This window comes from Rhizophagus irregularis, chromosome 11 (assembly GCF_026210795.1).
Source record: "Rhizophagus irregularis chromosome 11, complete sequence".
Classification (NCBI taxonomy): Eukaryota; Fungi; Glomeromycota; class Glomeromycetes; order Glomerales; family Glomeraceae; genus Rhizophagus; species Rhizophagus irregularis.
In genome coordinates this window covers 4716872-4741721 of record NC_089439.1, presented here as the reverse complement: position 1 = coordinate 4741721, position 24850 = coordinate 4716872, and the positions used below count along the sequence as shown (strand labels likewise).

The window sequence follows — 24850 nt, the reverse complement described above, 5'->3', positions numbered from 1 at the left end:
TTTTTTTCTTTTTTTCATCTTTGCTATTTTAGAAAAACAAGGATGACTCATTATTAATACAATTTTTTGAATGATAACATGATAAAGCATTTAAACTCTTTTTGGTTAAATTAATGCTCCTTAAATTAATTCAAAAAAAATTTAATGTAGATATATGTATAAATTATTTTTAACTTTTTTTTTACGCTTTGTAAGATTACCTTTTTAATTTCATTTTATTTTAAATGCTTTCTTTCATGTCAATCAATTTCATTTCATTTTCATTCAAATTATTCTAAATAAAATTATTTGTTTGTTTTTCACTTTTTCAATTATTAATTTTATGACATAATGAAACTATCCATTTTAAGTAAAATTCTCATGCATTGTTTTCCGAATTATACTCTTTTTGTGATAGACCATTCTTACGTCATGATATTTCAATGAATTTATTGACATTTTTATCTTTATTAATTAATTGTAACAAAAATAATACAAATATTTATATATACAATAGAAAATGGTTACTCAAACACTTATCATCATCAATCTCATCTAAAATATAGGTTTCATCACTATAGTTGGGAGATAAGGTTGAAATTGAAATTTTGGTTGAATAGCGGGTATGTGTGTAAAACTATTACTATTATTATTATAATTATTATAGATACCAAATTCAGAAGAATTTGGTAATAATTGTGGGGCGTGGGGTTGAAAGAATTTTGGTTCAATAATGGTTGGTGAAGGTGTGACACCAATATTATCAATACCATTTAAAAGTGATTGAGCGAAATGACTAACATCATCTTTCACAGGAAATTGATGAGAGGTGGTTGTAACTTGAACAGAAAGTTTTTCAATTTCATTACTTTCACATACAATTCGGTTTCGGTTTCGTTTTTGTTTTTGTTTTTGTTTGCGTACGACTTTCTTTTGAGTTGATTTTTGTTTATTATGTTTAGAATTCCATGCGTTTTTGATTTTATTAGTGGAATGTAATTTATTAAAAGACATTTCCATGTCTCTTTGACAGGATGTCCAATTTATGGTACCACCTGCTTCTCGTTTGGTAGCAACCCAATTATCAATGTACTTTCTCTCATCATCAGTAAAAGGGTCATGGTTAACTAATCAAGAAGAAAAAAAAACTATAATTAAAAAAAAATTGTAATTACAAATATATATATATATATATATATATATATATATTCTTTTTAAAAGTAAAATTACGTACGTTTAGGATCAAGTACATTATTCCACCTAATATCAAAATTTTTAAGAGTAATAAAAAAAAAAATTTTTTATATATATATATTTTATTATTTTATATATTTTATTATTTTTTTTAAAAAAAAGAACTATATTGTTTTAAGAAAAAAAAAACTTACTGATGACGAATTTGTTTTGCAGTAAGAGGAACTAATTTACTTGTTGCAGCATAAGGATTTTTAAGGTGTCCCAATTCTTTCATAGAATGTATAATAGTTTCTTTGGTCTGATAAAATTATTAATTTTTTTTTTTAAAAAAAAAATGATAATAATCATAATAATAACAGCAAACAGTAGCAACAACTTACATCCGAATCCAATAACCAACCCATTTTTTTTAAAAGAAGGAAAAAAGATTATAGTAAAAAAACAATGAAAAAAAAATGAAAGGATTTTAAAGATAACTTTTGAATGTTATTCTCTTTTGAAGTTTTTCTTGGTGAAAGAAAAAAAAAAGAGTGAGGAAACAAAGCTTGGAAGTTTCTGAAAGGCATTTTATATCATTACAGAAGGTACAAGGTGTTGAAAGTATTGATAAACGTTAATCTAAGAATGAATGATTAACGTCATTTTTCCACGCAATCATCAGAGACAATTTAAAATGATTATCTGTTTTTCAATATTTATCTGCTTCTATTATTTGTTACTTACCATTTTCGTTATGTAATTGAAAGAAACAAAGCCAATAATTGCCGATCAATATTTTCCCGCGCCTGCGCAAAAAAAAAAAAAAAAACGAGATTTTTAGACCTGTAGATTTTTGTAGATTTTTGTGACGGATAAATAAAATTTGTTCGGAGATAAATTATTTCCTTATTAAAAATTCATTTTAATTCATTTTACGAATGACTATATGATCTCGCATTATAAATAAAAAAATTTAACAAATTTATTACATTCATTTGCTTTTATAGATTAAATGATACGGTCAATGATACACAAAATTTTTGATTGGAAGCTTTCTAAATGATTGTTAGAAAATCTATCTGCATTCTGAACTTCTATAAGTAATTCTAAAAGTACTTCTATCCTTCCAAGTGCTTATCATTTTATCCTATTTGAAATCGCTTTTAAAACTTGCCAAAAAAAAAAAACAATGTTTTTATAAGGACATATTAAACATTTATCCATCAAATCAAATTATTAATTTTAATTGTTAATTAACTACTTCCGGGGATGCGCAAAGAAACAATCAAACATTTCGTATATAAAGAAAGTTGATTCATTTAATCGTTTACACCATCAATTCCTATTTATACTCTCTCTCATAAGAAATAAATATCCATCCCATCATAGAAGAATGTCTTCATAAAAAGATTTAATTGTTTTAATTCAAAGTAATAAAGATCTAAAATTCCAAACATTATAGGTATTATTAATGTTATGATGTGAATACTATTTGTAGATCATCTATTGTGCTCTATGAACTAATTTGTTTTTTCTTTTTTAATGATATTAAAGTGATCTAAAAATTATTAATTAGCCAAAAATTCCATAAAATATTAAAAATATAAAATCAACCATCTTTAGGACGAGAATCTTTTTCTGAAAAGCCGTTGATTTTACTTCTTTAAGGTATTACGTGGTGAACATCTACTGATGTAATCCGGATCATTTGTAGATTACGCGCATAGATCGAATTACTTGTTCTTTCTGACAATAATTTTCTACTATGTTTTACTTTCCCCTCTTATTCCTTCTTTCTCTTCATATCTTCTTTCTTCAGAATATATTCCATCAATTACGTCGCCATCTCCATCATCTTCCAATATTCATCATCATCGATCTGATTTCAACAGCTTTATCTCGTCTTAAGTGATTATTCTTCTTTTTAATAAATGCCCAGACCGATCTTAACTACTTTAAAATATTGAAACAAACAAATTTCAATCAATCAATTATATTTTAACAATTAAACAAGCAATTACAACGATATAGATTACCAACCTTAAACCCGTTTCTCTTCATTAAATAATACTCTTGGCACGATACTCTAATTCAACTATATTATAAATTAGAAAGAATATCAAACGGTTAATATCCTTAAAAACATAAATCATAAATTATTATCATCATATCATATTTATATATTACCTTTGTAACCCAAAGGTTCTAATACATCAGCAAACCCGCGTTACCAAATAATGATAATTCATCACTAATTCATAATAATTGTATAGCGTTTCAGGTAATTTCATGTCTAATTTTTGATAAATAATTACCAAAGATAACCTTTTTAAAATCACTTGTTCTCAATTAATTCAATAATTAATTAATGATGATTCAATTTTACCTTAACAAGCAATTACAATGATATAGATTACCTATCTTAAACCATTTCTCTTCATTAAATAATACTCTTGTACAATACTCTAATTCGACTATATTATAATCTAGAAAGATTATTAAACGGTTAATATCCTTTAAAACATAAAAAAAAATTATCATCATATCATATCATATATTTATATATTACCTTTTGTAACCCACAAGTTCTATTACATCAGCAAGCCGTGTTTCCAAATAATGATAATTCATACTAATCCATAATTGTATAGCGTTTCAGGTGATTTCATTAATTTTTGTTAAAGAAAACCTTTTATTAATCACCCGCCCTCAATTTTTCTTTAAAGATTCAATTAATGATGATTCTTATCAGATATATATAATATTCGAATAATACTTAGATAAATCATCATCAATCGGTACGGTGTTCTTTTGGATCTGAATATGATATATTGACAATTTAAAAAACAATAGTATTAATATTTGTAAGAATGTTGGGATCGTGCCCATCACCAATTAACACAAAAATTTATGTATAAATGCTAATTACCATTGGTGCAACCTAGTGATCATTATTATGAGTGTTTTGTAAATAAGTTATTATCTTTTCTGTGAAGAAAAAGAAAAAAAAAGAGATATATATAAATTTTACCGTAATTTATTGATCCCGTTATTGCCTTTCAGTGATCACGCATCTACAATTATTTTGAACGCATTTCCTTGATAAGAAAATTATGTGACAATTGTGACATGCAAAGGTTTCTTAAATTAATTTGATTTGGACCAAGCTTTTAAGTAGAATTTAAACCCATTGATAAATCCAACACCAATGACTTGAGATCTTGTAGTGTCTAAGTATAGTAATTCTCATTTATATGTATTCCACATGGGGAACGTTGTCTTTACAACAAATGTAACTTAATTTTAACTCTCTGCCGACTACGTAACAGCTCGACGTATCTTTTTTTTTTTAAAAAAAAACAAAAAATAAATAAATAAAGACAAATAAATAAATAAATAAATAAATAATTCTTTATGGTAAAATTTAATAAATTTTTTAAATTTTCCTATAACAAGAATAAATAAGAATAAATATAAACTTACATAAAAGTTTACTCCGAAGCTTTTTGTTAGTTTAAAGGTTCTATTAACAAAAAAAAAGGAATATCTATGCGCAACATATTTAAACGATCATAATGCAGATCAAAACGTAATTTTCGAATTTCTTCTATACGATAACGTAAAACGTCAATGTTAACTTTACATGTAATTGTCATAACATTATTATACTACAAATAACTATCTAAAGGTCTTTATATTTGTTAATTTAACTTTAGGATTTTGTTTTGATTTTTTTCTTAATATTAACTTACTACTATTCAAAATAAATAGGTTAGAATACATTTTTTTAGCTCTAGTAAAGGAATGTTTCTCAGTTTCAGTCCAGTCCTTGGAAACTCATGGGATGTTTTCGTTTATTCTTTATTCCAAGAACGAGTCTATGGTTTATTTGAACAAGTTTGTGGTATGTTTATTTTATTTTGTTTTATGACGACATTAACGTTGTTTTTCGTTTTGAATATACGATTGTTGCGGCATGTTCGTTCAACATCTACACAAAATTGTATTTTAAGAATGACATTAGGGGTTTCGTCTATTCTCTTTTTCAGGAAGCTTCTTGGAATGGTCTTGAGGTAATATATTCGGTCTATTTTTTTTTTAAAAAGTAATTTTTTGTTTCAGTATGTCAACTCAACTAACAAACATGCTTTTTCTTTTTTCTTGGATCTTCTAAAAATGAAAGATGAAATGCTGTGAATTTTCTTTATAGATTTTATCTTTTATTGGGTAAGAAATCTGATTTTTATTTAACATACAGTTAGATCTCGACATGATGTCTATTTAAAAATTTATAAAGTAAAAATCTTAACGTTATACGCATAGTCGTTATATCGAGTTCTGGCTGTGATCTTTAATGTAAACTTTTTTTTTAACACGATTTAATCCGATTTAATACGATTAAATAATATTTTTTAATAGGTTTATGAATGTATGCGATCAAGTTTACTTTTGAATTGAATGATTTTCAAGATATTTCATTTGAGAGTAAGTCTCAATTCATTAACTTTCCTAATAATTTGTTTGAAGAACTCAAATCAATATATTTGATACCACATTGTAAAAAAAAAAGAAATTTTATCAAACAAAATTACTTTTTATTTAATAGAATAATAGTGAAAAAATTATAGACCATTAATAGCACGAAAAAAACAATCCAAAAAGGGAAAAAATTTTTAATAACAATTAAAATAATAGTAACACCCTAAATAAATAATAACTTGTAAATTAAAATTATATACATTTTAAAGGGAATAGATCGGCACAGCCGAACTATTTCATTATTACTTAGTGGGGTAATCACGTTTGTACGCCTCAGCAGCAGCCCAGCATAAGATTTCCATTCTGTTTGATGGAGGTGTGTTCTCTTCAGAAATCTCCATCGGTCTTGCTTTCAAGGGAGGTAAATGAATTCTCTCTTTACTTTGAAATGAAATTTCCATCGGGCTTGCGTTCAAGGGAGGTAAATGAATTCTCTCTTTACTTTCAAATGAAATTTCCATCGGGCTTGCGTTCAAGGGAGGTAAATGAATTCTCTCTTTACTTTGAAATGAAATTTCCATCGGGCTTGCGTTCAAGGGAGGTAAATGAATTCTCTCTTTACTTTCAAATGAAATTTCCATCGGGCTTGCGTTCAAGGGAGGTAAATGAATTCTCTCTTTACTTTCAAATGAAATTTCCATCGGTCTTGCGTTCAAAGAAGGTAAATGAATCCTCTCATCACTTTTGAAGGAAGTTTCCATCTGTCTTGCGTTTAAAGGAGGTGAATGAATGATATTCTCTTCACTTTTGGGTGAAGTATCCATCGGTCTTGCATTCGAATCTCCATTTGGTGGTGAAGATTTGATATACTTTTCATTTTCATATTCAAAAGTAGTAAGTTCATGACAAACTTTTTTTTGTTGTTTTTCACTTTTCTCTTTCAACTTAGGACTTCTTTTTCTTTTCCTTGAGTTATCGGTTTCCGATTTCGATTCAGTACTTGCTTGAGTTCTTTTTCGTAGGTTCCAGAAATTTTTTACCATATTTTCGGAGCGCAATTTCTCGAATTTTGTTTCCATCAAGGGAATTAATTCTTTCCAAGGTATTGTATCCCCTTGTGGTTTACTTTCAACCCATTGGACGATAAATGATTTTTCAACCTCACTAAGAGAATCATGACAAACTAGAAAAATAATGTTCAGTGGAGATAGAGAAGAAGAATATTCATTTGAAAAAAAATTTCGTCAAATCAAATTAAAAAGAATAACATTAAAAGAAAATGTGAAGTTATACTTACGATCTGTATTGAGTTTACTTATCCAACTAAATTACAATAGAATCAAAATACATGAATAAATGAATAAATAATAAATTAATTGTAAATAATAGTTTTCTTACCGTTGACGAATTTGTTTTGAGGTATAGTTCGTATCATATAGTTTATTAATATTATCGCTAACCTTCACATATGGGTTGGATGATTGAGCAAACTTTTCCATAGATTCTTTAATAGAATTGTCAATCTCCTTAGTGAAGGGTTCACCTCTATTTTGTGGTATTTTTACTTGTAACTCGTCTTTCAAACTAAATTACAAGTGAGCAAATAAAACAAATAAATAATTGATTAATTAATAAATTGTAAATAATGATCTACTTACTGTTGACGGACTTGGTTCAAAGTAAAATTTGTAGCATATTGTTCATTGACTTTTTCACAAATCATTTCACAAAAGTGGGAATTATGGCCCAACTCTTCTACAAGCTCCTTAATAGTATTATCAATTTGCGGGGTGATAAGTGATGACATTTTTATAAATAATTTTTTTTAAAAAAAAAATTTTTAATTTTTTTAAAAAAGAAAGATATTATTTCTTCGTTCTTGAGAAAAAAAAGGAGAAATAATATCTACATTTTCACGGAGGAAAAATGATCGTTTTTATATCCTTTTGTAATGCATTTGTGTAAGATTAAATTAAAGCATTTGTTTGTTTGTAAAGTTCGTATCAGATACTTTTACCGTTCCCTTTATTAGTTTAAAAGAATTTGTAAACATGTTTCGGAGAAAAATATCCAATCGGGCTTTTTTTTTTAATCAAAATGACAATCATAGTACCTGTAACTTTGTTATGATCACATTATCCATTATCTGTTATTCCAATTACCTTAAGTGCATCTGATTTTCATTGTAACGAAGGGCGCTACGGCAAATTACAAGTGTCGTACCGTTGTTATCACAGATCTTCAATGTATTATTGCGAACTCCTTTTTTTTTAAACGTGGAAATGGTAACAAAAAAATTCACCAAACTATCCCGCGAAAACAAAACTAAAAGTTTATTTATTGTCTCTATTGGATATAAGATTTTTTTTTCCCCCTCATTGCCCAGATGCATCTTATTTTTAAAAAATTATTAACCTTATCTGTTATACACTTTATTAACATTATTTTTTAAATGAAAAAACAAATATAATGGACAAATTTCTCACAAGGGGATCTTTCTAAATTTGGGTTGGGTTGGTTTAGTTTAATAATGATGTAATGATGTAATGATGAACCCCCATAAAATTTAAAGTTTTTGGGCTTAGCATTAATTTAAGTGCATTCAATGTATGCAAAAAAGGTAATATTCCATTGAAAATAAACAATCATATGAAAATTTAGTAAGCAAAGTATTGTTTTCTCAATATGTTTCAAGAAAATCTGATACTTTTCGTCAGATATCTGTACCATCATCAGATAAAGAAGCGGAAATCATAATAGTACTGTCGATTAGTCGATCAACATTCTTCAAATATATTAGCTTGTTGCACTAGACAAATGTTATTTTTAATTTTGTAATACATACAATCATTTTTTTAAAAAAAATAATCGACAGATATTTGAAATAAATAAATAATTTGTGGACTTTTTGAAGTTGTTCCGAGTTGCCAATTTGTAATCCCACGCTTTGATTACATGATCTTATGTAATTATGTTATTTCAAATTTAATCTTGTGTATCCATAAATAAAGAAGAAATCATGATGTTAAACCCAGTCAATCACATGTGATATGTACATATGCAAATATGTAGTGATTTAACTACATTTTGTAATCATCCCCTTATACGTTTCCAATCGTAAACAAAGATATACGTGCTTCTTATTACTATATAATGAACTAGATTGCCTCTTCACTATGTGCTCTTCTTCTCTCTTCAGATTTATAAGAATAAATCCACATCTTCTAATCGATTTAATTCAAATACGACTTGTTTCAATTGATTAAAATTAATTAATTCACTAAATGTTTGTAAGTAATAATCACGATAGAGTAATGTCAGAATTTACCACATTTATTATTGATATTGTATCTATTATTAAGTATATGTACAATACCACTTTTAGCTCAATATAAACAATCTTTGATTTTTCTCGTCAATCCAAAATTAATTGTCTCGGTATTATTTGTTGAGAATGATTCTAGTTGAATTAAAAGTAATTTCATAGAGAGTAAGATATATAAATTCACTCATACAGTTTATCAATATCAGTAGATTCATCATGATAATGTCCGATAAACTAGGATTATCATATTTGATAAAAAATTATAATAACATTGAATGTTATCTCCTGATGATTCTTCTACAAGTCGTTGATGTGCATAGTACAGTAAGATAGAGGTGTTCGTGGCACTTGTTCGCGTTGAATAAATTATAAGTGTGGTAATACAGCATCATTATTATCAACGGTTCCGATCTTCATTCTCCGAGATTTACCAGATAATAAACAGCCGGATTTTTTTGAATTGTTGAGATTAGGTGAAGCAATTGTAGCTGATCCTTGAGGTAGGCTTTTAGAATATACATTTAACTGAACATTTTAATAATTAATAATTATCTAATCTTTTCAGTTGATTGATTAAAATCTATATCTATTTAATATGATTAAACGATTTAAATGATTATTATTGCATATCATAAATTATTTTATGCATTATCCTCAACTCCTTTAGATGATGTCAAATGTTTCAATTACGTCAAAGATGTATGTTGATGTGGGTAATAAAGGTCGATGCCCAAGGCAACCTTACTCCCCTGAAGCTGCTGATACTATAGCTGGTTGGATTAAGTCGGTTATACAAATTTCATCTCCTACTTCAACTGCTAAGGATTGCGGGCTACATCAGAGCTGATTTGTCAATACCAATGCTTCGTTAAAATATGCGCGCAAGCTTAAAGATTCTTTAGTATGAGACTTTGACTTTTGATCTCTTTAATCTTCATATTCATCTCTTGGAATATTTCCATCATCATCTTCGATGTCTCCTCTTTAATTAACCCATCAATTGATCTATTTTTTTTTTACATAACTTCTCTTTCTTCTCCTGAAAATAAATTTTCCAATTTTTTCTTTCTCGGCCCATTCGCTGAAAAAAATGCCGAAACGAAAGCGTTGACAATACATTTGAATGATCATAAAACCTTTTAACGTTATGTTCTTCTCTAGAATGAATAATATCGCCGTATGTTATTTTTCCGTTTCAAACGAAAGTTTCTCTGAATAATATATCACAAATTAATAGACAAAGTAAAATGATAGACATAGCGGATTATATACTACTTTTTGCAAATATTATTGGAGAAAACTAGCGTGAGGACCAACAATTTAGTCTCTTATAATCTTATACATTTCCTTACTTATGCGAGCGTCAATTAATAACAATACTCAATGGCAGTGATGTTCATTGGGAGCTTCAATAATTTTATTGGAATTGGAAGTAATATTGGAATTGGAAGATTTGGAAGTCTAAATATGCTTTCAATTTCTAGTGTACTACTCAATGATATTAATCTCACTAATAATATCTTCTCATCCCGCTAATGATAATACTCTATTCACTAATGATAAGAATACTCTGTCCGCTAATAATGATAATGTGATAAAAATATAAGTAATTTATAAATAATTATCGGAGAAAATATTTTTAATTTATCACTTACTTGTCATTTTCCTCTAATTTTTTATTCCAACAATATGTTTACTCAAATCAATTATCATCAAACTTTACTAGTATGAATTAATTCTTATAGAATATACGATACGGTACCTTCATAAATGATTGAAAACGTGGTATGAAACTGAGGAAGTTTAAAAGTTGATAGTTTATAATTTTTCCAATTTTCTGTTTCTGAGATTTAGATTAGATAATCATTTGTACTACATGTACAAAAAACAAAAAAGTCGTTATCGAAAATACGTCTTTGTTTGTCTTTGTTTTTTAAACCGTCTCAGAATTGTATTATTCGTCGAAAATAAACTTTTGATGTTAACAAAATGCACTGTCCTTAACAATATTCAATATGTAAGGATAATATCAAACAAGATTACTTTTAACGATTTTTTTACTATTTGGGTAAGTGAAGTACTTTTTTATTTTAAAAATAAATTCTATTTTTAAACTTATTACATTATTATTGAAGTGAAAATGTTATTTTTCACAAGAAGAATTATTAATATAAAACATGTTAAAGGTTAAATAATTCCAATATATTGCTTCGCTCACTTTTTATAGCTATATCATTGAAGTAGAACCGTCGTTCAATTGTTGCGTTCTAAGAGACCTAAAGATGTACCGTACTTGGTAATAGTAGATATAACTTGACGTTGTTAAGGTTGGAAATATCATGAATTTTATCTGTCATAGGAATGTTGATGCTTTTATCATGCGCAAACTGAAACCTTCGAAGCTAATGTCGAGAAAAAAGAATCAAAGATAAAATTGTTTCTACTGAAGAAGATATTGTAAAAACTTCATGGAAAAGAAAAGGAACTTCAAGAACCGTTTGAAGAATATTTTCGAGGCGAATTAGATAATCAAAAATTTGCAGTGTCTAACACCCACAACATCACAATCATCCCACCACTGGTAATTTACCTCTCGAATAAGAGATATGTAGTCATTTCTCGTTTTTCATTCGTCGTTCATCCTTCTAGCCACCACATAATCGCTACTTCTCGACGACCAACCTCTCCTTATCAACAAGTTTTTAATCACGAGTTCTATGATTGTAAACAAGCTATGGATAAGATTGCAAAGATAATTATCTCAAATGCTTGAGTAGCAATCATCATTTCATTTTGATTCCTGGTGGATCAGGAATAGGAAAATCGCGAGCAGGAATTGAGCTACAACATTTAATCTCCTAAGCGGAAGAATTGGTATCGTCAAATTTAGTCAAAAGTGAATCAGTTAAGGATGCCCTCAATGATCCTGTTTATATTTTTTATTGATTTAATTAATGTAAGCAACTACAACGAATAAATTGATCAGTCAGTTGCAAAAGTACGAATAGGAGCGTGCGTCCGTGTCTGTCAGGTTTATTCCGAATAATTTTCTTACAGCATTGGTAATATGATATATGAAATCCTTTTTCGCTATTTCAGAGAAAAGAGTTGACCTCTTGAGGCCGTCATTATCCACATAGACTAGTATCAAAGATACATTGATAATGTTCAATAGTTTAAAAACACATCATGGGTGAATTCCCGAAATACTACAAGAGATTGGTTCTGTTTTGCGTAGTCAGGTACACACAAGCTAGAAGGGCTAGAAAGGCTTAATATTCCAGTATATACCAGTATTTCAGTTATTGATGTTCACTTTTTGTATACGGAATGTATTACCTTTAAATATAGTAATATTTTATTGTGAATCAATATTCCTATTATAGATTACAACGTATTAATGGAAGATAATCAAGAATTCGGTCGCGATAACAACCAACTTTACGCCAAGATTCAGCGACATCAGTCGCAGGAATCACGATTGTCACAGGAGTTACAGCATGACTATACCAAGAACCGATTATCGAGTACTATACTGTATATTATATGTATAAATCTCAGGGGAAATAATGTTACTACAAGTATATAGATGGGATGAGTAGATTTTCACCGTAAAGGGCATATTTGTGTTAATGACAACCAGTCTGATAGTGAAGTTATTTTGGTTGGAGCGATTTCTAATAATTACGTTACAAGTTGAATTAATTTTAACGATGTTATAATAATTACAAAGACAAAATGTTAAAATTCAGTAGTTTTATAGAAGGACAGGAAATCAGGAATGACAAGAAGAACTTTAAAACCTTATGGTGTATATAATGCTCGTATATAACTTATAGATGCCGATAAAAGAAAGTAAACATTATAATTCAGATTTCGCGGGTAACGTCAAATTAGATTTGTTTATGGCTCCCCCTTTTATACCTTTTATACACATAATTAAACCAATATTGCAAACATTGCTATCCGATTATCCTATCCTATTCTATGGACAATATTAATTGTTAATAATAAATTATTGTAGCTATTTTTGAATTAATTCCAATTGATTTTTTTTTTTAATATATAAAATACTTTTTAAGAAAGAATAATATATTTAAACCCTTTATACCGTGCGGAAATTAGGTGATTACATAGAGGTCTATACTTAATATATTTATAGAAATGATACAGTATTTATTAATGTAAATGATATATTAATGGAAATATACGGAAATTGATCTATAATATCATCACGTAAAGATCAGATAATACAATTTAATAATTTTAATAATTGAAAAAAAAAATTTTTTTTTTATATATAATAGTTTAAAAAAAACTAATCTAAATATATAAGGTTCAATAAGGTTCATTTAGATTTCAGCCAAAATCTGGCGTATTTTGTGGGTCATAAAACAATAAAGATTTGTTTGTTATAAACGTTCTAGCCGTTTTTAGTTAAAATAATAATTATGAAAAAAAAATTAGTGAGCCTGTATCTCACAAACACATGATTCATATCATTGTGTAAAGATCTTCCATTGTATACGAGATCACAAGGGATATGTTAATTGATAAAAACCTTATTTTTTATTAAGAACCACTTTTATCTGTTTAATGAAACTGTTGATCAGGCTGTTTATTTGTTTTATTTGATAAATTTACAAATAAAATATGTAATGAGTCATTCATTAGCTTAAAATTACGCGATTTAGAAGCGATTCTGCATTTTCCGTACAATGGTACTGTTGGTACTGTTGGATATTTCTTGCTCAATTAGGATTTGAAGAGGATTTGAAGTAGTCTTATAACTTGTTTATTTGTTTGTTATTAAAATAATGATGCAATTAATTAATAAATGTCCCACGAAAAAAAAATTTAAAGTTCATTGATCATTATTCTTTATTCTTACTTAAATCGACGATATATTACAAATATAAATAAAAAAAAAATAAGAATATTGCTTAAAATGAGCACAATATTTGTCGCGGATAAACAACTTTTTCAGATCCCCCATTTTTTTTTTTATCTATATAAATCGAAATTTTTAGACCTCATCTTTTTTTTCATTTTTTTATTTCTAAAAAAAATTGTTCAAAAAATTCATTCAAAAATTGCTCAAAAAATTATTCAAAATTTCAAAATGTCTAAGGTAATGATAAACATTTAAATTATTAATTTTACCTTTTTTTTTCTTTTTTCTTTTTCTTTTTTTTTTCTAACTCAGAATTTTTAATTTATACAGAAAGAAACAACTGAAGAATATAAAGTTTTCACAACTTCAGAATCCAAGGGACAATTTGGTGGCACATCTAGACAGTTTTAGTAAGATTTTTTTTTTTTTACAATTCTAAAAATAATTTTTTTTTCTTTTACAATTCTAATAATAATTTCTTTTCTTCTTTTTTTTTTTACGTAAATTTTAAGCAAAAGAAATGAAGAAAAATCAAAAGTCAAACCTTCTTTTTCCACGCCTTCTACATCTTCTGTAGAAGAAAAATCTTCTTCCGCATCTTCTACGTCCATTGAAGAGAGTTCGACAATTAAACCTCAATCAAATTATGAAAGCGAAGAACAGCCGAATAAAAGTGATGATGACGATCAGACCTCGATTACCACTTTCTCGAGTTACGCATCGCCGGCCTCGTCCAATACCGATTATGGTGAAGAATCTGCCTCCTCTAACAATATTATGAGGATTCAAAATATTTTAAATGATACTCTCGCACCCCTTTTTCAACCTCTTCAAACCAATACCCATAGATTACAAGTTATTGAGCCTCACTGTGAACCGAGAGGTCCAGAATCACCAAAATTCCCCTTTCTAAATTAAAAAAAAAAAATAGTATTGGTTGATCCATAGTATTAAAAAATATATGTTTCTTTTTTTTTATTTTCTTTTTTTTATCTTTAGTTTACCTGTTACTGTGAACCGAGAGGTCCAGAATCACCAAAATTCCCCTTCTAAATTAAAAAAAAAAAATAGTATTGGTTGATCCATAGTATTGAAAATATTATATTTCTTTTTGTCATTTTTTTTATTTTCTTTTTTTTATCTCAAGTAAAATATAAAATATTTTCTTAAAAAAATTTGTTTTTTATAATTTCCAAAAGTTTTAAAATAAAAAAAGTATAAACCAATCAAGTAAAAATAGTGTGCCTCTCACCTGTTGGATATAAAATACAGATGTTTTGTACAAAATTCAGACCGCAATAAAAGCTCTTTTCCAATATAATCACATGCGCATTAAATGGTATAGTTCTAAATAACAACGTGTTTTAACTCGCTACCACAAGTGATTACCTAATATAAACATAAGCTAAAACAATGATTAAGACTAAATATTACTTACTTTATAAAGTTTAGCATAATCATTAGTAGTATCTTATCTAACTTTTGTCAAATTGCCACACAACTTTTCACTTTTGAATTTGTAAGAGACATGATCTAGATAAAAACGTTATCGTTAACGAATATGTAAGTTTTATAGAAAGGGTAATTATTGCTTACCTTATTTAAATTTATTCATTTTTATTATTATTTACGCTTAAAATTATACATAGATAAACATATTTAGTTAACATTAGTACTTCTTGGCGAATTTAATTAAAAAAAAAATAAACTTGTATCAATTCTTATTGTAAAATGGCATTGATACAGTTATGCTTACATATAGTCTTTTTAAGCTAAATAACTACTCTTACATATAAGTATGGACTATAGACCTGCGAGAAAATTTGTAAACAGAGCTCTAAAGTAGTATATTACTTAATGCAGACTTATGCTCCTATAAAAAATAGTTCTTGGAACACTCATCAAAAGTAAACAGAGATAAGTAAAACGTAATTAGTTTTTTTCCCAAGTTCGAGAAGTTGTGGAAACTTTTTTTATTGTTCAACGTAGAGGTAAGACGAACTCGCTTTTTATTTAAATTTTGCCGCGAAAATGTATTTCCACGTTGTACAGCTTGAACGAAAGAAAAAAGGATTCACATTTAACTTTCTTTAATTGGATTTAAAACACGAAATAAATTCCCCAGAACACAATTTTTGAGTCTGCACCTTTTACAAATTCAATGTTCAAACTTACGCTAATTAAATATATTATACAGCAAGTTAAAAACAAATTTCAATAAGAAAAAGAATACAATATTGTTTTGATAGTTTTACCCAATTTTTCTGTCTTTATATTTTTTGCTGTTTTTTGCGCCTATTATGAACACAAGTCGCTTAGTGTGTCATATTATACTGTCGTCTAAGGAATATGAAAAGCTATGAAAGTATTTAAAATTCATAGACATTTGAGGATTTAGTTAACAGCATTTTTAAAGTGCGATACGAGTTACTACATCAAGTAAACCTCTTCGACCTTTAAGGACCAAGAGTTCTTCAAATACTATAAAGACTTCACATAGGAAAGTCAAATAAATGGTACTTATATGAAGGAAATGAAGGAAATGATATTGTTAATATTCCAAATAGTATAAAACATGTTTGTTTTCGAACACGAACATTGGTACATTATTAATAATTTTACTGGTTATTTATTTAGCAAAGCATGACAGGTCGCCATCAGTATCACCATTGGAAAATATTTTTCGGTTTTAATCGGGATATATCAAACCAGACAGCACGTGCACATTATTTTCACTGAAGAATTTGCGTGACTAATATGTACTTGACGAATCAAACGAAGTAAGGGTCTTATTTTCGATGATTTCATGTTTTCTATCACGGGATCTTTTAATGGTATCCAGTGAAATCTTTTAAAAAAGAAAGCGTTACGGTGGAAAATAATTACAGAACAATCCCACAGAGTTAATTTCAATAATTTCAATGATTTGTTCTTATCTATTGCTAAATATTCAATAAGTCAGCAACAATTATGAATAGATTTAAATGTTCCTCTTCCATAAATCCGGTTCAAGGTCGAGCTCCAAGAAACATAATACATTGCGAAACGATGATGAACATCATGATAGGAGACTAGACGAAAATTTAGCAGTTGCAGTAACTTGCCTTGGACACAACCGAAATTGTTCAAGCTGTAATTCAAGTGGAGTAAAATACAAATGGAATGTGATAATGTGATTAAAGATTGTATCTTACTCATCTAGTGATATGTTGCACACGTTGTAGGAAATGATACTCATTTGAATTAGATAAAAAAGAAATTTGACTTATTCTTGTTCGAGAACAGTTTAACTCTCGTTCGATTAAAGGAATGCAATAGAACAGTGGAATAATATATTACGACTTCATTATTATCGATTTACTCTTCACAACTTAAAAAAAATTTCAAAGAAAAGGAAGCCATTCTATAAGCGAAAAAAGCGTTCGGAATAGATCTTCGAGAGTAAGAATTAACAGAGTTTCTGATTAAATCTTTCATGGTTACTAGGGAAAGAAGCTTTTACATATTAATTGTTTATTAAAAAAAAATTTAATAGTCCATTTCATCTGTTACATGTTTAATAATTTGTTTATAGTCCACTCACTATACATCGTATAATCTATTAAAGATTAATATCTATTCAAAGTATTAATAAATCATTTATCGTTTTTTCTTTTCTTTGAGCAAAGGTATTTATCTAGATAATTTAACCATTTCAATAGTAACAACTTGTTCTTTTTAAGTGTAGATTAAATAATATTCGCCAAACGACACGTTTATACTATACTGATATACTGATAAGAACTGAGTTAAACACATTTAAGTGGAGAAATCAAGTTATCTGTTATACGTAATGTTAATGCGTAAAATATAGATCGAAACCCGCTTTGACCACTACCAGTAAGTACTACAATATAGCCATATAAGTCAAATCAATTAATAAAAAATAATGATTGATATTCACATGAGCATTAGATCTTCAGGGTCAACTCGGACAAACAACCATTGTAACAATATAACAATGGGGAGAAATGACATAATTCTATATCATTGATTGAACAATATCACCAATCAGAATTTTATCGTAATAAAAATTGATTTCGAATTAATTAATAATTTTTCTAAATCACAATGTCTATATTATTATTTATATTGAATTTTTTTAATAAATAAAGGAGGAGCTTTCATTTTTATCTTTCATTTTTATTTTTTTTCATTTTCTCCTTACTGTACTTTTTTTAAAAAAAAAGAAAAATAGAAATTTTTGATTTTGTTAATTTTTATCTTGTATTCTTTTAATTCATCTTTCATTATGTCAGATGTGAGTTAAATGAAAGATGTTCATTTTATTTATTTATCAACATTTTTTTTTTAATCGCTTTTTTTTAAAAAAATATATAGAAACATACAAATTGTACAATTGATCAATTAATCGATGAAGTTATTGAACAAGTAGACCTAAATCTATCTTATCCAGATAAATACAAGTGGGTTTTAGATAATACAAAACACTTGGATAATTTGATCACCCGCAAGAAAGTTAGTGTCCGGTAAGATAATATTTCTTTTTTTTTTATTTATACATGGGATTTTCCTATCACTTCGGGTATGATGTATCGTTAGTATGGTTATATTATTCACATGTACTTTAAATAAAGTTATTAAGCAGGTATAATACATAATATAAAAATCTAAAAAAGAAAGTATATGCTATTTCTCTTCATTTTTATCGTTAGTTTGAGGCGTTTTGAACAGAATGCTCAGAATGTTCAGAATGCTCAAGCTGCTCAAAATGCTCAGAATGTTCAGAATGTTCAAGCTGCTCAGAATGCTCAGAATGTTCAGAATGTTCAAGCTGCTCAGAACGCTCAGAATGTTCAGAATACTCAAGCTGCTCAAAATGCTCAGAATGTTCAGAATGTTCAAGCTGCTCAGAACGCTCAGAATGTTCAGAATGCTCAAGCTGCTCAAAATGCTCAGAATGTTCAGAATGTTCAAGCTGCTCAGAACGCTCAGAATGTTCAGAATGCTCAAGCTGCTCAAAATGCTCAGAATGTTCAGGCGGCTCAGAATGCTCAGGCTAGTTAGACTGTCCGGGCCGTTCAGACCGTTCAGACTGTTCATATTGTTCAGAATACGCATCGATGTGATTATGAATCAAGTATTCTTTTGCTTATACTACACAACAAAATCATAATCAAAGTTACTTAAAAAACCTTTGTTCCATCGTTTAATTTTATTCAAATCCTTTTATTTTGTTAATTATTATTATCTTTATTTTAATTTTTTAAAAAAAAAAAATTCAAAAAATTTATAAAAATAGTACCACTGGCTGGTATGAAACGACAAAGTTTGTGTATATATTTTAATTCTATATATTATAACAAAAAAATTTTTATTTTATTAAATTATAAAACAAAAAAAAACAATTTTATTTATTAATTCCTAATTTCCTATCATTTTTATATTAAAAACAAAAAAAAAATATTTTTATATTTGTTATTATTTATACATTTATACTAAAACAAAAAAAAAATATATTTTATTTTATATTTATTATTTATACTAAAAACAAACAAAAAAATATTTTTATTTTATTGATTTTATATTTATTATTTATACTAAATAAAAAAAGAATTTTTATTTTATTTGAAGAAAAAAGAAAAATTTTTTTTGATCAATCCTTTCATAATTTATCTCTCTTATTTATCGGTGTTTGTCCTATGATACACTGAAATAAAAGATAATTTAATAGCATTTATTATCAAATTTACATATAAATGCATGCGTATACTATGTATGTACAGTACTGTGTCTAAAGATCGCCACATCAAACCTGTACCTGAATGCCAAAATGTCGCATTACTTTGCACAAATCAAAAAAAAACATTTATCCATAAATATGTTACTCGATATCGTAATTTTACATTAAAATATTATAATATTAATTTACTTTCAATTTATACAGGTAATTGATTTTCTTTTTTTTTATTCTTTATTAGAATCGGGTAGCAAGAATCTAAAAACATTATTATGTTAAATCCTTTAAATGATTAAAGATTATTGTTTATTGAATTTAATAATAATCGAAATCACATTGGCGTATCAAAAATTGGAAATAGGGAAACTATTATTGTTTTCATCACAAATTTTTATCCACATTTTTTATTTCTGTTGACATATCTTTAATCTGTCTTATCACCACGAATAGAAATTTGAATGTATAACGATAGGTATTGCTTTTTAAGTTTGTTAGAGTTAACCCAATTCTAAGTCAAATTTAAATCCGAATTGGACTATATAGAATAAAATATATAATAATATAAAATTCTAATAATTTATAATTTATGATAAAAAATCTATAAGAAATAACAAAATAAGAAAGAATATTACGATAAAAATATAAAGAATAAAAGGATAAATCATAACGGGTAGATAATTTTTGAAGCTTTCTTTATGCATTTTAGATCCAGTTGTTTATAATATATAGATAAAGTAATGTTGAAAGCGAGGGAAAGATAGACTTTATAGTCGTCGTGGATTCTGAGCTACTCCATATCTCCTAATTCCCAAAGGCAAGGTAATATTACAAATGGCATAAGTGATGATGAGATCAGAAATTTCATCAAATGATCATATATGTTGAAATTCTTCTTTATCTCCAGATATTTAAACGATTATTCCTTTGCTGTATTTGCATATTCTAAAATAAAGAAGCCATAAATTAGTAAAAGTTGGATACAATAAAATATAATAATTGAACAGTTCCTGAATCTATTTTACGTACAGCAAGCTCCAAACCCTCGAGCATACCTAGCGAAAAATACGTACGTATAGGGAGAGATGGCGTAACTTCTTCAACATTATCCACTTTTTGATGATGATCATGAATGATTTTCCTGATATTCCTCCTACATATTTAAAAGAAAAACGTAACAATGTGAGTAAATAGGTTTACTCAGTAAGCTTTATACTGTAGAATGAAAAAGAATTGTGATAGGAAAATGAATTATGATAATAAAATCAAAAAAAAAAAGGGAAAGGAAATATGAAAAATAAATACATCAATTAAATGCTATTGCAGAATGAAAAAGAACTGTGATAGGAAAAAATTATGATAATAAAATCAAAAAAAAAGGAAAAAAAATATTAAGAAATACATCAATTAAATGCTATTGATAATAATCTAAGGAGAGATGAAAGAGTGATTAAAAAAGATAATAGGAGCTATCCAGAAAATTCCTACGCGTATAAAGGAAGGTACATAACCGACCCCTCCTCCAGGACCAGTAGACCTTTATACAGGAATCTCCAAATAAAACCTTAAAAATACATCGCATGATCACTTCAGTAACCGGGAGTATACAGATCTCCAAGCGACCGTATGTGCTCAATGAGATATATTAGTACAAGAAGAATCGAAATCAAACGAAATCAAAAAAGGAAAAAATAAAAGCAGTGGATCGTATACAACGTTTGCCAACAACAACAACCCCGTTCTTTTGATTGTACAAGTAACAAGTCCTCCTGGTACATATCTTAAAAATTATTAATCGCCAAGAAATGCCAAAATTGATTAAGTATTTGTACATTTACTCCTAATCCTAAATCCAAAATAATTGGTTTCCATAATCTCAAATTATATTTACAATGGGACTATATTCTGTTAGCAATAATGTTGTAGATAAATAAAAAAAAGACTGTCAACTTAGATATAATTGCCATTGCTCCTTCAATATAAGTTGTTAAACTTTTGTTTCTAGTAAGACGAGGTCATATTTACTTCTCAAATTAACAAACCAATAAATAATAACAGGCAAGTATCTATGTATGCGTTGTGTTTCCATTTATGAAAATAAAGATCTTATAATATACTTGCTACTTTGCTTCATATTCTGATTGTTTCGCCAGTATATCAAAAGTTATCAATATTCAATATAAGTTCGCAAAGCATCAGCAAGTTCAGAGTGAATAAAGTATCCCGATAGTAAATTGTTGTATACTTGACGCGCTTTTCTACATCAGATTATCGCTTATAATCAATTTGCAAAATGGGATGTGCTGTCTAACCGTCAACGACCATGAGATCACGTTATCAATACCGTATTTACCTATTTGTCACCCTGTAAGTATATGCGAACAGATTATCAGTCTATCGAATCTATCGATCTTTAGAGAAATAATCACGTGAAATTTACATGTTAAGGGCACCGAAATTTATCGATCAGATTTATAAAACCGCAGCAAACCAATTAATATATTTAAAATATTTCACCTCATCATTGAAACATGGATCAATTTTTTACAGCAAGTTTATAGATAGTTTAATTTCACATTTTAAGAATTTGGTTTTTTGAAAACCTCGTATATTTTAGACCATACTTTTTGATTTAAATGTGACTCACTTACTGTATAATTACATTTGTGTACCCAACTTAATAATAAATTTTTTTTACTGAGCCATGGGAATGACATAATGAAACATAATAAACCTAATATTTGTTTGTTTGTCGATCATATAATCATCACTCACAGACTATACTAAATCAGTACTAAATCTAAAAGCATAATAAAAATATGTAAATCATCACGATATTACGCAACATAGATATGCTTTCATTCAACTTCTACTTTTTATAGAAGCTTTAAGGGGAATATGTACAATATTTTCTCACATATTAGATTTTATGGCGTAGAAGGCGGGGAAGCTGACTCAATAATAGAATAAATTGAAAAGAGATTTAAAGTAAATACATATAAATTTACATATACTTATTTGTATTCATTAACAATGAAAATAATGTTTATTATTATAAATTTTTTTTTTAATACATTGTTAATGTTTATTCTTGTGTTTATCTTTAATATTAGATATGATAAAGTTTGATACACTGACGGATTACGTGCGCAAATCATAAATATTTAGATCCAGTAATTAGCAAAAAAGGAGAACCACATTATTATTTGAAAATGGATAATGAATAATGGATAATGGAAACCATTATTTTTTTTTTTGATGTACTACATTTTTAGAGTATTCAAATGTTTCATAAATATCATAGAACAAGAATTATTATTAGGATGGGGGATTATATCCTGTGTTCTTTCTTTTCCTTCTTAAAAGAATATTTTTTTCATCTACTTTTCTAAACATAAGGAAAAATGGTCAAAAAAGTAAGTTTAATAAAGAAAAAAAATAATAATAATAAATAAAATCAAAAATCAAAAATTTAATTGTTTCTATCACCATAAAATTCTTTTTTTAAAAAAATTTATATAGTTGAGGAGCCGATATGAAATAATAGACGAAATTCTTGGGCCAGCAGCTAGAAAAACAAAAGAAGCAGCCCTAAAGTTACAAGAATGCGGGATTTATTTGTTGACCGAAAAACAAGTTCATGATCGGTAAATAAAATATTTTTTGATTATTTTGCTTTATAAAAGAATATGTTTCATTTTTTTTTTAAAAAAAAAAATATACTCACAAATTTATCATAAATTCCAGTTTATTTGCGCGTCAAGGCCGTGTAGCCGCACCAAGACCTCCTCCTAATCAAAATGGTACTGCAAGTAATGAAATAGGAGACGGCGATGGAGATGTAAATAATGAGAAAGGAACGTACATAATTCAAAAGACTTACCCTATTAACACACTTGTCGCTCCTTTTAATCCCGAGGCGGTGCTTCCTCGACTTGATTACTCCATGACTAGACAAAATTATATTAAGTTTCCTATCATGGAGCCTAAACCAAATAATTCTTCAACCGCTTATGACAAAGAAGTAAAGTTGAGTTTTATCCCAAAGAAACTGGAACGGAAATCCATTCTGATCAAAACGGTTCATAGATACTTTCCATATTAAATTTCTATCCTGTATTGTTTTCTTTTCAAAAAAAAAATATATATTTATATAAATAGGAAACCAAAAAAAAAGTAGTTTAAAAAAAGTAGTTTAATTATTATTATTAATAAAAGCTTTTTCCTGATGTAAAAAAAAAGATTGATAAATGCTGTGCAACCTTGCACGTGATTAATTTTTTTTTTTTTCAACATAGCGATAGAACAGAACAATTTTAACTTGTTTTACAATAACTCAATTACGGGTAAAGCCAGTTAAAAAAAAATAATAAAAATAATTATAATTTATTTAATTTGATCATGATATTAAATAAATTAGTTCCTAGCTTTACTAGATAAAAAAAGCTAACCTATTTAAGTCGCTTGAGCTTATGATGCTCGGATTATTCGTTAGAAGGTGCTCGTGATTTTTGAAGTATAATACCGATATTGTCAAATGAAGTGAGCTTCCAAAGTTCTGGTAGATAATAATGTCAAATCATCAAAGAATAAAGCGCAATTAGAATGAAACAAATGAGCATCAATGTGTTCTTGGATTTACTATCGATCAAAATAAGTTGTCAACAAAATATTAATTAGAAACATTAGGAAACATTAGAAAAAGATGTTGATCATACAAATATGTCACCCTTTCTTGTTGAAAAAATGGAGGAAAAAGACGTGTGAAAAAATTAATATATTTTTGCTGAGACGAAAATGAAGTTCACGGAATGCAGTAGGTAAAGTTGAAGAATTTATATTATATTTAATAAATCGTCCTTATTCTAACAAAAAATCTGTTTGCTTATCCAGTTAAATACAGAATAGTTCGAATAAATTAATAGGAGAAAAATGGTTCTGTATCGTCTAACGATTCCTCCATTACGAGATAGCATTAATTGATTCATCAGATGGATGAAATCCATCAAATCAAAGAAATGAAACAATTAGAATGAAACGAATGAAGCTAAATTGCCAATATTAGTTTTGCGTATTCATGAGTTTATATTAGTCAAACTAAGTTGTCAAATCAAGTTATGTAAATTACTTTTTATTTTATTTTATTTTTTTTATGGAGATCAAAAGAGGGTTTTTGAGCGTGCTACAGTAGCAGTTAAAGTCGATTTCATATATATTTTGTTTTATACTTTAATAAAGTGTACCTATTTTGATAAAAATC

General features: G+C 27.5%; 5 protein-coding genes across 6 annotated transcripts; 3 read left to right on the top strand and 2 right to left on the bottom strand.

Moving 5' to 3' along the window:
* Positions 1-534: 534 nt before the first annotated feature.
* On the bottom strand, positions 535-1580 carry OCT59_003499 (uncharacterized protein; the record flags this gene model as incomplete). The annotated part of the gene is made up of 4 exons (XM_066145654.1): positions 535-1106; positions 1214-1239; positions 1368-1474; positions 1557-1580. The coding sequence occupies 4 exons, from the start codon at positions 1578-1580 to the stop codon at positions 535-537; spliced, it is 729 nt and encodes a 242-aa protein (XP_065996353.1).
* A 3379-nt stretch (positions 1581-4959) lies between these two features.
* Positions 4960-5582, top strand: OCT59_003498 (uncharacterized protein; the record flags this gene model as incomplete). Its single annotated transcript, XM_066145653.1, has 3 exons — positions 4960-5228; positions 5366-5382; positions 5575-5582. 3 exons carry the CDS (start codon positions 4960-4962, stop codon positions 5580-5582), a joined length of 294 nt encoding a protein of 97 aa, XP_065996352.1.
* Positions 5583-5731: 149 nt separating this feature from the next.
* Positions 5732-7639, bottom strand: OCT59_003497 (uncharacterized protein). Its single transcript, XM_066145652.1, has 4 exons — positions 7293-7639; positions 7033-7218; positions 6932-6957; positions 5732-6817 (listed from the first exon to the last, which is right to left on the bottom strand). Exons 1-4 carry the CDS (start codon positions 7439-7441, stop codon positions 5937-5939), a joined length of 1242 nt encoding a protein of 413 aa, XP_065996351.1. The 5' UTR covers positions 7442-7639; the 3' UTR covers positions 5732-5936.
* Positions 7640-14081: 6442 nt separating this feature from the next.
* Positions 14082-14771, top strand: OCT59_003496 (uncharacterized protein; the record flags this gene model as incomplete). The annotated part of the gene is made up of 3 exons (XM_025311424.1): positions 14082-14090; positions 14184-14263; positions 14366-14771. 3 exons carry the CDS (start codon positions 14082-14084, stop codon positions 14769-14771), a joined length of 495 nt encoding a protein of 164 aa, XP_025171680.1.
* Positions 14772-18144: 3373 nt separating this feature from the next.
* OCT59_003495 (uncharacterized protein) lies at positions 18145-18920 on the top strand (the record flags this gene model as incomplete). 2 transcript variants are annotated; one of them, XM_025329361.2, is made up of 3 exons in its annotated part: positions 18145-18153; positions 18234-18382; positions 18569-18920. In XM_025329361.2, the coding sequence occupies 3 exons, from the start codon at positions 18145-18147 to the stop codon at positions 18918-18920; spliced, it is 510 nt and encodes a 169-aa protein (XP_025171679.2). The 2 variants fall into 2 exon arrangements, with proteins under 2 accessions (XP_025171679.2, XP_065996350.1); XM_066145651.1 differs by lacking the exons at positions 18145-18153; positions 18234-18382 and having other exon boundaries at positions 18540-18920.
* Between the last annotated feature and the right edge of the window lie 5930 nt (positions 18921-24850).

Coding starts and splice junctions, on each gene's coding strand:
- OCT59_003497 (XM_066145652.1), bottom strand. CDS start 7,441: ATGTCATCACTTATCACCCCGCAAATTGATAATACTATTAAGGAGCTT. Junction 7,219..7,292: donor TTGAACCAAGTCCGTCAACA/GTAAGTAGATCA, acceptor CTTGTAATTTAG/TTTGAAAGACGAGTTACAAG. Junction 6,818..6,931: donor AAGTAAACTCAATACAGATC/GTAAGTATAACT, acceptor TTATTTTTCTAG/TTTGTCATGATTCTCTTAGT.